Here is a 15,226-nt window from a genome sequence, read left to right on the forward strand (position 1 = left end):
ATATTGTGTGTAGGGGTAGGAATCAGGATTGTATATTGTGTGTAGGTGTAGGAATCAGGATTGTATATTGTGTGTAGGGGTAGGAATCAGGATTGTATATTGTGTGTAGGGGTAGGAATCAGGAGGAATCATGATTGTATTTTGTGTGTTAGGGGTAGGAATCAGGATTGTATATTGTGTGTAGTGGTAGGAATCAGGATTGTATATTGTGTGTAGGGGTAGGAATCAGGATTGTATATTGTGTGTAGTGGTAGGAATCAGGATTGTATATTGTGTGTAGGTGTAGGAATCAGGATTGTATATTGTGTATAGGGGTAGGAATCAGGATTGTATATTGTGTATAGGGGTAGGAATCAGGATTGTATATTGTGTGTAGGGGTATCAATCAGGATTGTATATTGTGTGTAGAGGTAGGAATCAGGATTGTATATTGTGTGTAGGGGTAGGAATCAGGATTGTATATTGTGTGTAGTGGTAGGAATCAGGATTGTATATTGTGTGTAGGTGTAGGAATCAGGATTGTATATTGTGTGTAGGGGTAGGAATCAGGATTGTTTATTGTGTGTAGGGGTATCAATCAGGATTGTATATTGTGTGTAGGTGTAGGAATCAGGATTGTATATTGTGTGTAGGGGTAGGAATCAGGATTGTATATTGTGTGTAGGGGAAGGAATCAGGATTGTATATTGTGTGTAGGGGTAGGAATCAGGATTGTATATTGTGTGTAGAGGTAGGACTCAGGATTGTATATTGTGTGTAGGGGTAGGAATCAGGATTGTATATTGTGTGTAGGGGTAGGAATCAGGATTGTATATTGTGTGTAGGGGTAGGAATCAGGATTGTATATTGTGTGTAGAGGTAGGAATCAGGATTGTATATTGTGTGTAGGGGTAGGAATCAGGATTGTATATTGTGTGTAGGGGTAGGAATCAGGATTGTATATTGTGTGTAGGGGTAGGAATCAGGATTGTATATTGTGTGTAGAGGTAGGAATCAGGATTGTATATTGTGTGTAGGGGTAGGAATCAGGATTGTATATTGTGTGTAGGGGTAGGAATCAGGATTGTATATTGTGTGTAGGGGTAGGAATCAGGATTGTATATTGTATGTAGAGGTAGGAATCAGGATTGTATATTGTGTGTAGGGGAAGGAAGGATTGTATATTGTGTGTAGATTGTATATTGTGTGTAGGGGTAGGAATCAGGATTGTATATTGTGTGTTGGTAGGAATCAGGATTGTATATTGAATCAGGATTGTATATTGTGTGTAGGGGTAGGAATCAGGATTGTATATTGTGTGTAGGGGAAGGAATCAGGATTGTTTATTGTGTGTAGGGGTATCAATCAGGATTGTATATTGTGTGTAGAGGTAGGAATCAGGATTGTATATTGTGTGTAGGGGTAGGAATCAGGATTGTATATTGTGTGTAGGGGTAGGAATCAGGATTGTATATTGTGTGTAGAGGTAGGAATCAGGATTGTATATTGTGTGTAAAGGTAGGAATCAGGATTGTATATTGCGTGTAGGGGAAGGAATCAGTATTGTATATTGTGTGTAAAGGTAGGAATCAGGATTGTATATTGTGTGTAGGGGTAGGAATCAGGATTGTATATTGTGTGTAGGGGTAGGAATCAGGATTGTATATTGTGTGTAGAGGTAGGAATCAGGATTGTATATTGTGTGTAGTGGTAGGAATCAGGATTGTATATTGTGTGTAAGGGGTAGGAATCAGGATTGTATATTGTGTGTAGGGGTAGGAATCAGGATTGTATATTGTGTGTAGGGGTAGGAATCAGGATTGTATATTGTGTGTAGAGGTAGGAATCAGGATTGTATATTGTGTGTAGTGGTAGGAATCAGGATTGTATATTGTGTATAGGGGTAGGAATCAGGATTGTATAGTGTGTGTAGGGGTAGGAATCAGGATTGTATATTGTGTGTAGGGGAAGGAATCAGGATTGTATATTGTGTGTAGGGGTAGGAATCAGGATTGTATATTGTGTGTAGGGGTAGGAATCAGGATTGTATATTGTGTGTAGAGGTAGGAATCAGGATTGTATATTGTGTGTAGTGGTAGGAATCAGGATTGTATATTGTGTGTAGGGGTAGGAATCAGGATTGTATATTGTGTGTAGGGGTAGGAATCAGGATTGTATATTGTGTGTAGTGGTAGGAATCAGGATTGTATATTGTGTGTAGTGGTAGGAATCAGGATTGTATATTGTGTGTAGGGGAAGGAATCAGGATTGTATATTGTGTGTAGGGGTAGGAATCAGGATTGTATATTGTGTGTAGGGGTAGGAATCAGGATTGTATATTGTGTGTAGGGGAAGGAATCAGGATTGTATATTGTGTGTAGAGGTAGGAATCAGAATTGAATATTGTGTGTAGAGGTAGGAATCAGGATTATGGATTGTGTAGAATTGTTGGTTATCATGTTTGATAAAGGTAGCATGTAGCTGTAATAGATACTAATAAACAAGAGGCCCAGAGGGCCAGTATTGCTCACCTGGTTCTTTCTGACAGTACTATATCTGTGCATATGTTCCACAGTAGATACTTAAAGCAATAGGACAAATTACTCCATATGGCTTCTGTCCCTTAGTAGTCAGCCCCCTCATCTGTGCAATTTTGAATTGAGACTTTCTCATGATGTTTCCAGTTAAATATAATTGATAGCTTTCTTTTAAATCAAGGAAAGAAGATGGTCAAACAATATAGCAGAAAAACTCTTAGTTATAGCTGGACGGATGACCCAGGACAGCAGAAGCTTACTTGCCCTTTAGATCATTGTTTACAAACACAGATACAACATATTTGAGACTTGCACAAGCCATCAGTATATAGCAACATTTAAATATAAAGACAGGAAAAATTAAGGTACATGTAATTATAAACCATAATCCTAACTCCAAACCAATAATAAAATGTTCCATGTATATCATTAGTGATGTCACCATGGTCAGTTAAGCACAGGTTACTGGAGATATACTGATAACAGTTTACTGTAGGCCTATAAACACTGCATAGCAAATGTGATCAACTCAGAATTTCTTATTTATTTCTGCTATAATTATGAAGAATCTTAAAAAATCAAAATGAAGATCTTGCAATTCTCTTTCTAATCATGTTTTCTGTATTTTATAGCTGTGGATAGAACATAAGTAATTGGCCAACATGTAGTTTTTCATATTACTTAACTCAAGCTTCTCAGACCTCCAGGTAGCTTGGCCTAATCTATTTTTGGAACAGTGTGACATCACTGTGAAAGGTCTTTATAATTTATTCCAAATTATGCCAAGAAAATTCCCAGCCAAATATATTCCTTTAATAAATCATTGGAAGGTTCTACAAACTTTTACTGGCCAAATATGATAGCCTTTGAGCAATCAGAAGTTGTTAATGATTTTACAAAATTTAACCCCAATGACCTTAAATATCATTATGGGTCAAGCTTTTTTTCACACACTATTTGGGCATCATTGAGAACCTATTTCAGAATAATATCACTATCCTAGACATTTTTGATAATCAGAAAATGTCATTTAAAGGTTTAACACATTTGACCCCTGTAACCTTGACTATGGGTCAAGGTCATTTCTTTTTGCAAACTTTCTTGGACTTCATAATAGGAACATACTGGCCAAATATAATGATTCTAGGCTTTTCGATATTTCAGAAGAAATTGTTTAAACGTTTTAACACATTTGACCCCTGTGACCTTGAAGATTGGTCAAGGTCATTTCTTTTAGCACACTTTGTAGGACTCCATAAGAGGAACATAGTAGCCTAATATAATGATTCTAGGAATTCCAGTATTTGGTGAGAAGTTGTTTAAAGGTTTTAACACATTTGACCAATGTGACCTTTAAGATTGGTCAAGGTCATTTCTTTCTGCAAACTTTGTTGAACTTCATCAAAGGAACCTTCCAGCAAAATATGAAAACTCTACGCCTTTCGGTATTTCAGAAGAAGTCGTTTAAATGAAAAGTTGAGTGACGCATGACGGACAGACGACGCGCTATGGCACAAGCTCACTTGGCCTTTTAGGCAAGGTTAGCTAAAAATGAAAGTTCACATGTCTATGTACAAATCAAATTTTTGGCAGCGTTTATGATAAATTTGAAAGATTCACCAGGTATCTATGAAAATTTAAAAAATCATTTGTCTATTTATGTGGATATATTTGTAAGCATGGGGCAAATGCAGTTATTTTGGGTGTATATAGAGTGTATATTGTCCCATAACCCTTGCATTTCTACAGGAAATAAATCTAGCTACAAATACTGCAACATACTTCACACAGCATTATAATTACCTCCACATATAGTTTACCTAGAAATACATCATTCGATTCCACCAATCAAAAGTCAGCAAACCTATCAGTTTTCAAGAGTGATGTTTAAAACAATACTGTTACGCATGGAGAACTTTCTGACAATATATTTGCAATTAAGCAATGAGAAGAAAACATTCTCTTATCCAGAATCAGAATGAACCAATGTCTCTTAATTTCCATCCTTTAACATCATCTGATTGCTAAATTTAAAAGGGGCAAGGGGAAAGTCAATGACAGTCCTTATATAGGTAGGATCCCAAGGTATCGGGTAGTATGATAATTGGAGAATGGATACCAATTGGTGCACAGGGAGTCACTCAATAGTAATAATAAAACACCATACATTTGTAGGTAGGAGTGTTCTCAACCAACTTCACAAGATGAGTAGGTAGAATACTTTTAATACATGCAGACAGGTTTTGTCAGTCACCTGATTAATGATGAGAACACTATGCAATGTTGCATTTATGTTTTCCACATAATGCTTTCCAATGGACAAACTTGAGTAAAGGGAGATTCATGAAAACTTGGTTTCTGTGAAATCGTTCTAGTACACTACTGTTAGTTGTAAACCACACTTGTAAGGAACCTTACAATCAGAATAATTGCCTAACAAATCTACACATGCATTTTTGACTGTCAAAAAGACATATATATCAAGCATTGATAAGAGATACTTGCCTGTTTGGAAGACTATTTCCCATCCACCAGCTCCAGCTGAGTCCAAGTTAATAAAAGCTTTGATACTCTTGGCCCATGGGTGTTGTGTTATAAATCCATGGCTACCCTGTCACAATAAAACTTTGTTGGTATAAAATATAAGGAACCTGAAACAAAGCTGAATAAATTTTCTTGTTTTCATCTTTTCAATCTGGAGCTTCGTAGAAGATATCAAGCATTTAATAAGAAATGTATCTCCTGAAGTACAGCCTGTCTTCCTTTTAATTTGAGAAACTTTGATATGTATCATGATAAACTATGTATATGGCAACAGCCTGACTTACATTTAACTCTGTACAAACATCTGGGTACCATGCAAGATAGCCTCCCAATCAAATATACGTATAATTAGCTTGGCTCTCTTAATCAATCAAATATTCGTATAATTAGATTGGCTCTCTTAATCAGTCATTCTTGGAACCTGGACAACTATATAGCACTCCGAAACAGGTGCTTACACAGTCAGCTTTGGATCACCTCCTCTTTTATCTACTTTTCCCTTCTTTCCCTTTTTCTTTGTAATTATTTGATAACAAGGGAATTCTATTTATTGTAACAAGATCTTTCTATGTAAAAGCGACAACAAACTTCAACTATCAGAAAATTGTCTTTGGTCAGTCATTTTGTTTTCTTGAGCAGACACAAAATTGAATGGGCGCAATTTGGGACCAAGGGAATCCTAACAACAAGTTTGCTAAATTCCAGAAGGCCACCTCTTAGCCACTTTGTTTTCCTGATCAGTATCATCCGGAAGGATGATGGACATAGGGTGATTTGAATAGCCCACCATTTAATGATGTTGGACTAAAAATTTTAAATCTGATTGTGAATTGCAGAATCTCTAGCAAAGAATCCCAGAAGGATCTTGGCACCTACCATTGTTTTATCTTTATATGCTCTTTGAAAGTTGGATCTTTTCCTTTCTTTTTTCATGTTTTTGCTCTTAATGATAAACCATTTGAACATTACTTTGCAGAAACAGCGATGATAATCCTGCCAAATTCCAAAATGGCCACCCGGAAGTCATTTTGTTTATTCTGGTCAGTCCCAAAATCACACGAACACAAGGAGAGACCAATGGGAACATACATGTGAAGAGATATCCATTCAGTACTTCTTATGAAATAGCAATAACAATCTTTACTAGGCAAAATCCAATATGGCTGCCTGTTGGCCATTTTGTTTTTCTGGTCAGTCCCAAACTCAAACAGGCACAACAAGGAGCATATAAGAACATATACATAAAGTTTGAGAAAGATCTATAGAGCAGTCCTCAAAAATTCCAAAGTCAAGTCAAAATCCAAGATGGTTGCTTGTGAGCCATTTTTTTTTCTGATCAGTCCCAAAATTTGATGGACACAACAAGGGACCAAAAGGAACCAAAAATGAAATTTGAGAACGATCTAAACAGTTATTTCTCAAGAAATAGCAATACAACCTTGCAAAGTCAAAATCAAAGATGGTCGTCTGTCAGTCATTTTGTTTTTCTAATCAATCCCAAAATAAGATGGGCAAAACATGAGACCAAAGGGAACCCACATATGAAATTTGAGAGAGATCCATATCTTACTTTTCAAGAAATAGCGATATCAAATTTCACTGAAAAAATCCACGCTGTCTGCAATCTAGTTTTTTTTATCAGTTCCAAAATCAAATAGGCACAACTAGGGACCATGGGAAATCTACAAATGCAATTGGTGAGAATTTATTGAACTTCTTGGTGAAATGGCCAGAACTTGGAAAGCAGCCATCATTATTTAGTTTAGTTTAGTTTATTACCAGTGCAGGATCGTTACGATCCTCTATACCGGTCTCAGTGATACAATGATAATGTTTATAGTTATTGTCATTTGAGACGTCAGATCCAGGAACTACAGAATTTCTGCTTTATAATTATATACCAGTTCTTGATTTGCCCAGTGTTCATCTAATCTATTTTTGAAAGAGTTTACTGTTGTTGCAGATACAATTTACTCCAGAAGATTGTTCCACGTTTTGACCACACGCAAAGCAAAAGAATGTTTCCTGAATTTGAACTTTGTCGATCCACAATTTAAGGAAACCAGCAGCGTTACTATCACAAAAATTGTTCGTAATTTTGAAGACTTCAATCATATCCCCATGAATCCTCTTGAATGCCAATGTTAATCATTTTAGGCATTTCAGTCTTTCCAAATAAGTCAGTTCCTTAAATCCTGATAATTGTTTTGTTGCTCTCCGTTGCACTGCCTCGATCATATCTATTGTTTGACTTTATATGGATGCCATACAGTAATAGAATGTTCCAGATGAACCCTAACTATTGTTTTGTACAATAATGGTAAGTTATCCAGATCATCTTGAAGTATATTCACATCGGTATTTTCTTTTATGCTTCTGAACAATTGAGTGTCGTCTGCGAAAAGATATGCTTCAGATTGTATTGTTTCCGGCAAGTCATTAATAAATATGATGAACAGTGTAGGTCCAAGAACAGATCCCTGGGGAACTCCCGAAGACACCTCGCTCCAGTCAGAGTATTGATCCTTTAACGAGACTCTTTGCTTCCTGTTTGAAATGAAACTCGTCGTCCATTTTACGATCTCCTCGCTTATTCCATATGACTCCATTTTACCTAAAAGTCTTTTGTGTGGCACTGTATCAAATGCTTTTTGAAAATCCATATAGGTAGCAGTACACAGTTTCATGGTGTGTCCATGGGTGATTTTTTGCTCATTAGATTACCCCATTATAAACGTTTTAATTAAAAATGAAAAAAAAATCCTTGCTAAAATTGGTCCTGTCATGTGGGGTTTCATTTTTTCCAGGATAATATTTTAGCTTTGTTTTGGGGATTACTATTTGGGCAGTCTCGAATCTGTGTCTACGCACCAAAAACTAGCTTTACAGGAAGTGAAATGTTCATAGTGTTTACATGTGGTCATGTTATGAAGAATTTCCGAGTTGGAATTTGCTGAAATGTAAGTACTTTGTAACCATGACAGTGTTGTTGATTGTAAGATAGGTGTTTAGAATTAAATTTCTTCTAGAAAGTTGTAGTGTTAGGTTGGAATTAGCAGTATATTTGCATTTTTAGCATTTTTTCAGTAGGTAACCATGACAATCAAATGTCAGAAATCAGAGGAAATTTTGTTTTACACAAATTTCATCTCTCTACTGTTAATGTAATTGTTATGTAGTTTATAAATATATATACATGTAATGATGTATTTTTCATAACCAATCTGCTATACCTGTATATCTCAAACATGACAAATAATTTCAGGAAAAATTCAAATTAACTGTTTGGTTTGGTTTGGTTTTGGTTTTTTTTTTTTTATTGTACAAATTGGCCTCCAGCCCACAGTACCATTCAATATTACAATATTTGACATCATATCATAGCATATATTTCATATATACAGAGTAGGATAAACATGTGTTTCCCAAGATGGCATAATTTCCAACGGTAACAAGCTATGTATATATAGTGACATAAGTAAATCGATCATGAACAAGTATATAAGCTATGGTAGTAATCAAGTTATTTCAGTCGATGACAACTAAACTGGTCAATAGTGCAACTAGTTAAGTCATAGTGGTCATATAGTCCACAGTTTAATAGATTTATGATCATGATTTTCACCTACTACACAGTATATAGGTACCAGGTAGGTAAATCCATTTCTCTGTTATTAAAATCAGTACAACAGTATCTCTTCTGTATATTATACACAAGCTGATTACTAGTTTAACCGTTGATACATAGTACCTACATAAATTTCTATGCCTTCTAACACAAGTCAAGTAGATAATTTATACTGTAAACAGTTCAACTTTCCTCCTGATTGATCCAACAATTTCACTTTCTAGTAATAATTGTACAATTGAAATAGTACCAGTTTGTAATAACTTTTAAGTAAACTGCAGTATTTCTGACCTTACATCATTTGCTTTTTTAATAAAAATTGCAACATTCCTCATTAAGCCAATATCCTCTGACATGAGAAGTTTGACTAAATTGTCAAGGGTTGGGTTATTAATACACCATCGTGGGAGAAAGTTCACTCTGATGTCTCTTAGAACTGGACATTTTAACATAAAATGAAGTTCATCCTCAATCTCGTTTAGGTTACATATTTTACATATTCTTTCTTCCCATGGAATGGAAAGCTTTCTGCCAATTTCTATTTCTAGTCTATGCGTAGAACAGCGAATACTTAGTAGAGCAAACTTTAGAGTAAACGATAACTTGTTCAGAAAAGGTTCTGCGATAGGGTACTGTTTTATTCTTGAGTAAAGTTCACATTTCGGTGAATTACTAATGTATTCCGTCCATTTCTGCATGTTAATGTCACGCACTCGTTGTTTGAACAAATTCATGAACATGGTTATATCACCAACACCCTGATTTATCCATACCACTCCAAAACCGTTGTGAAATAATAGTTCCCTTACATGTGTGCACCAATTGGATTTTTGGTAATGTGTACCCCATAACTCGGCACCGTAGAAGAGTATGGGGGCGATCATTGCATCAAAGTTTAAAGGCCACAACTGGGTCCCTTCTACCCAGTTTTACGAGACAACTCTTAACCATGTTGAGTGCTTTGGATGCTTGTTGGGCAAGCATTTTACATGCCTTCCCCCATTTAAGCCGACATGAGAATATTAGGCCAAGGTATTTATAACAGTTCACAGTTGACACAGTATTTCCGTCGTAGGACCATTTTTCACGTGATGAGAGATGCCCACCATTTTTAAATACAACAAACCTTTGTTTTGTCTAGATTCACTTTCATGTTCCATTTCTTACAGTACTTCGATAGTATATTGAACTTTCTCTGGAGACCAGCTACTGAATCACTAAGAAGTACAAGATCATCCGCGAATAACAGATGAGTAATGTTCCTGAACACATCCGAGATGTATATGCCCGTCTGGTACATGTAATCACTTCCATCATTTAGCATCGTAGATAATTCGTTAATGTACATAGCAAAAAGAAACGGGCTGAGGATACACCCTTGCCTCACACCAGATTTGCAGTGAAACGAATCGGATAGACCATCACCAGCTTTCACTTCCGCTTTAACATTCGTGTATATGTCCTGTAGTACTTTAATAATGCGGCCATGAAGGTTTTGCTTTACCAAAGTGTAGAAGAGTTTTTCATGATTTACACAGTCAAACGCTTTAGCAAAGTCTACAAAACCACAATAGAAAACATTTCCTTTTTTGGATAAATACTTCTGTACGAGTACTTGGAGATTGAATATCTGGTCCACGGTCGAGTATCCTTTACGGAAGCCAGTCTGTTCCTCAGGGAGTTCATTGTTGGAATCAGCCCATTTAGTCAACCGAGTACATAATATTTTCGTAAATATCTTGCTCATCACTGATAGCAAGGAAATCCCTCTGTAATTCCCAGCGTTATTTATATCCCCCTTTTTATGGAGCGGGACAATAATACCGGTGTGCCAGTTTTTCGGAAACTGGCCAGTCTGTAGTATTGGGTTGAACAGTTTTTGTAGAACCCGCGACATACCTAGATGTAATGTTCTTTTGAAAAATTCTCCAGGAATGGCGTCTTCCCCTGGTGATTTGTTGTTTTTGAGGCTATGGATTGCCTCCTTCACTTCTGTTTCAGTTATGTCATCATTCAATAAAGAATTCACATGAGGTAGTTCACATTTATCACACTGGTGGTGATGGTCTTGCACAAAGTTTGACACTTCCACATTAAACTCAGTAATTCCTGATGATGTAGTAGGGTTCAGTAACTCTTTAAAATGACTCAACCAGTCACCAGGGCTTATATTATTAGTTACAAAAACTCCTCGTTTGAGGACCGACTTCACTTTGGTCCAGAAAGAAAGGGAATTTTTCGCCGAGGCAGCTGAAATAAGGTCTTTTTCTACTGCTGACTTGTACTCACTCCGCTTATTTTGACACATTGCACGATATTGCTTTTTAGTTTCTATATATCTCTCCAACACCTCCAGGTTACTGGTATTACGGAAATGATTTAGTAATGCACACTTTTAACTGTTTCCTGCTACCATAGATACAATCGATTGAGTGTCCATTATCCACAAGATCAGTCCACTCATCCAAAACTTTCAGTAGTTGCAGTGATGTAGACCTGCCAGACATGAATCAGAACTGTTTCTTTGAGAAAAAATAGTTTTGTTTCATATAATCAGTGATATGACTTCTTATTAAAGATTCAAGTCCTTTGCACACAACTGAAGTTAAGCTCACAGGTCTGTAATTCCCTGGTTTGCATTTGTCCCCCTTCTTAAAGATTGCTGTTATTTGTGCCCTTTTCCACTCATTTGGAACTATGCCGGTCCTCTAGGAGATCGAGAACAAAATTGCTAATGGCGCCGCGATTTCTTCTTCAGTTTTCTTAAGAAACAGTTGATGTAACCTATCTATTCCTGGAGATTTGTCGACTTCTAACTTTAGAAGTTCCTTAAAAATGGAGTCCAGGTCTACTATCATTGAATACATTGGGTAACATGTTTTTTTAGAAGGAAGAGTAGGGATTTCCATTTCTGCGGCCAGTTCTGTAACAAACACACTTTTAAAACAAGAAATTAATATATTTGCCTTAACCTTATCATTTTGTTCTTTACGTGATTGTTTATTACCAGGTTCTGTATACAAGTCTCCAATTTCAGCTTTAGTTTTCGACTTCGATCTGATATATCTCCAAATAGCCTTTGGATTTTGTTTAGCCTCTGATGACAATTTGTCTTCTAATTTTTTTCTGAATTTCCTCGTGGTTTTCCTTACTTTGTTTCTTATTCTGCTGTATTCTTTCCTAGCATACTCGCCACCGTTTATTGCTTTCTTCCTGAGAGAATCTTTCTTCCTGATGATTTCTTTTATTTCACTGTTGATTGGGTAATCATGTTTGGCATGTGCTGGTTTTGGTATTTTCAATGGTACATATCTCTCCTCAACCTCCATAATTTTGCTGTAAAATATTTCCCAACTGTAATTTACATCGTTTGGTTTAAAGTGATTGTTCCAATCAAATTCTCCTATTTCCTTGTTAATTTTTGAGAAATTGGCCTTATCATTCTCTTAGGTCGTGATGGTTTCTTTGTTGTGGAGTAACATTCGAATTGAAAGACAAGTACACAGTGGTCACTTTTCCTGGTGGACTCTGATGATCTATATTTGTAACCATGTTTTCCTCATTAATTAATACAAGATCCAGTAGATTAGACTTATCTGTACCCCGACACCGAGTTGCTGTGGTAACATGCTGATATAGAAATGAATCCTTTATACATTCTATAAACTTGTAATCTGGTGATTCCGTGTTATTTACATCTACATTCCATGTTTTCCAGTTTATTTCCGGATAGTTAAAATCTCCCAGTATAAGAATATGCGAATAATGTTCCTTAGAGATGCCTTGTAAAAAGGTTCCTAACTGATCGTTATTCTCACTTGATCCGCTGTTCGATCTATACACAAGACATACTAACATCTCATCTGTACTATTTAAAGTCATGCTTACGCTGAGATATTCCTCAAAGGAAGTGTTAAAAGTCACCTGCTTACAAGTTAGATAGTTACTAATATATAACATAAGGCCCCTTCCGGTAGGAGAATCCAAATTTTCAGAAAACATAGAAAAATTGTTCATGATATTATATTCAGATTCGAACACAGTATATATTTGCTATTTTTTGCTTTAACTTCAGTGATTCCAATTATCTGTGGACATTCAATATTTGTTCTGATCAAAAGTTCGTCTAATTTGTTCCTAAGCTGATCGGCGTTGGTGTATAAACACTTTAACGACAACTTGACTTCCTTCCTCTTTCCCCGCCCTGAGTTCCACTTACAATTTTGACTATTTGGCGAACCCATGGAGGTTTGTGAACCCTGAACATGTATTCCCCCGATGAGTTTTCTGTTTTTCGTTTGGCTTCATCTCTGAGTGCCTTTTCTGCCCTTCTTTCATTCTCTGTTAAATCATTACTAATACTGATGCCGTTAAATTTTGGCTTGTCCCGTAGATTGCTAAAATTGCGGAATAGGTCCTGCTTTATCTGCTCGGATTCAAAAACGACTAGCATGGGTCTCTTTGATGTTTCAGCACTTTTGGTTTTTTTGTACTTTCCTAGTCTTGAAATTTGAAGGATTTCTGTTTCCTCCAGTTGCAATTTGCATGCTGAGAATATTTTCCGTATTTTCTCTAAATCCATTTCCTTCCTCTCTTGACCTGGCCCCACTTGTATAAAATATCGCATTTTCAGATTTCCTCAAGCCCAGATTTTTCTCAGCTAATATCTCCTTGAAAATATTTTGTATGAAAATTCCTCAAGGAATTTCAGGACATCCTAGCCGATGACTTCCTCCTGTTCCTTGAGAAAATTTTATACAAGCCGTTTTTGAGGAGATATCAGCAGAGGAAAATCTCAACTTGAGGAAATCTCAAGTTGAGATGTTTTATACAAGTGGGGCCAGATGTACTTGTTTGATCTGGAATACCATAAACAACAACATTTCTCTCTCTATTTTTCCATTCTGATATTTCGGACATAACAGTATCAAGTGTACGAGTCCTTTCCTTCTTCCCTTCCATTGTATTTGTAACCCGGACATCCTCCTGACCAATCTCCTCCTTCACTATCTTGCATACTCTTTTTTCGTCACATTTGCTGACAAGACACTTCTCTATTTCTGTGACGCGTTCCCTAAATTCCTTTAATATTTCATTGCATTTCTGTTTTATCGTTCTGTTGACCAAAATGCTTATGCAACTGCATACTAAATTACAGCTCAATATCACTACCTACTAAGGAATCCATGAGTGGAAATGATCTAATGACTTAATGATGGCTAAAGGCAACACTATATGACTCGTATAGTCTGAAAAGCAAATAAATATCAATCCTTACTGCAGTCTAGGTTGCATCAGGTGAAACATCCTGAAACATCCCAATATTGTTGATTCTAAAAACCTGTTTGATCTTATCACTTTGAGCAATGATCAAGATTCAACTTAAGTAATCTAGAGAGTCTGTTATGCTGAAAGTAATCATTTTATGACCTGACAACTTTTATTGATAAAGAAGAAAATGGTACAATATGGAAATTCTACCATTATATGATAGACTGCATTATGATCCAAAGAATTAATTATTTCTAGAAAATTTGACATTAAAATGTATTATGATCATCACAGTTTTCCGAAATAAATTTCTTTAATTCCAACACCTCTTTCATATTGTGATGAAACATATGAAGATGAACAATACAACTGCATATTTTTTGTACCTGTAAAAGGTTTTCCTCTGCGCCATTGAATAAGAATATAATGTTATGCATCAGTGGCTTGTTGGACTGGGATAGTGAACGTGCAATCTCAAGCATGACAGCACAGCTTGACATATCATCGCCTGCACCTGAAGTAAGTGAAATAAAACATACCCAGTCTCTTGTGATAACCTTATATATTAAATACATTTCACTTATAAAAATGAACGAAATATGTGTCAATACTCGAGCATATTGCTATGTGGATGTCAAAATGTAGGTCATGTTTACTTACCTATGGCATCAATCATTGTATCATAATGACAGTTCATCAAAACACTGTGTGTAGCTCCTGAAGCTGGCCCTAGCTTCACCACAACATTCTTCAGGTTCTTGTACACACTATAAAAGTCTGTGTGAATAAAGTACAAATGAAAAGATCCACTCGTATTCTGCACATCTATCAACATCTCCTTGGATTCGTGCAAATGTTCTTTAAACGTCAGCAATTCTTTGGCAATGTAGTTCTTGGCGTGTAATTCGTTCGCTTCACTACCGGCTGGTCGTTGTCCAAAACTTGTTACAGTTTCTAGGTGTCGGCGTGCTAAACTTTCATAAAACACTCCTCCAACTGGTCTGTTGTCTGCAGTACGGGGCTTAGGGAACAGATGGAACCTCGAACCTATAGTAAATAACACACCCAAGTATAAACCGAATATCAATAACCAAACAAAGAAAGATTCATAATATCCAAAGGGCGAAGCAAAACTTTCTTCAGTCAAATGCCTTGATGCATAATTAGATTTATCGATGTTTTCTTGTGGCTGACGTCTTCGCCGCAAAGCTTGCATGGAAGCTGCCATGTTGGATTACAACTGAAGTGTCGGGCGTAGTTGTTTCCT

At 36.3% G+C, this 15,226-nt stretch overlaps 1 protein-coding gene across 1 annotated transcript in view; it reads right to left on the reverse strand.

Moving 5' to 3' along the window:
* The window catches only part of LOC132554116 (endoplasmic reticulum metallopeptidase 1-like), a 43,210-nt gene extending 28,023 nt beyond the window's left edge, over positions 1-15,187 (reverse strand). Inside the window, exons 1-3 of the mRNA XM_060218417.1 lie at positions 14,620-15,187; positions 14,346-14,473; positions 5,022-5,127 (exon numbers count right to left, since the gene is read on the reverse strand). Coding sequence (XP_060074400.1) covers positions 5,022-5,127; positions 14,346-14,473; positions 14,620-15,187 — 802 coding nt within the window. The remainder of the gene's footprint in view (positions 1-5,021; positions 5,128-14,345; positions 14,474-14,619) is intronic.
* Positions 15,188-15,226: the final 39 nt, after the last annotated feature.

This window comes from Ylistrum balloti, unplaced genomic scaffold (assembly GCF_031769215.1).
Source record: "Ylistrum balloti isolate Yb309-2 unplaced genomic scaffold, AGI_CSIRO_Ybal_v1 Utg370380, whole genome shotgun sequence".
Taxonomy (NCBI): Eukaryota; Metazoa; Mollusca; class Bivalvia; order Pectinida; family Pectinidae; genus Ylistrum; species Ylistrum balloti.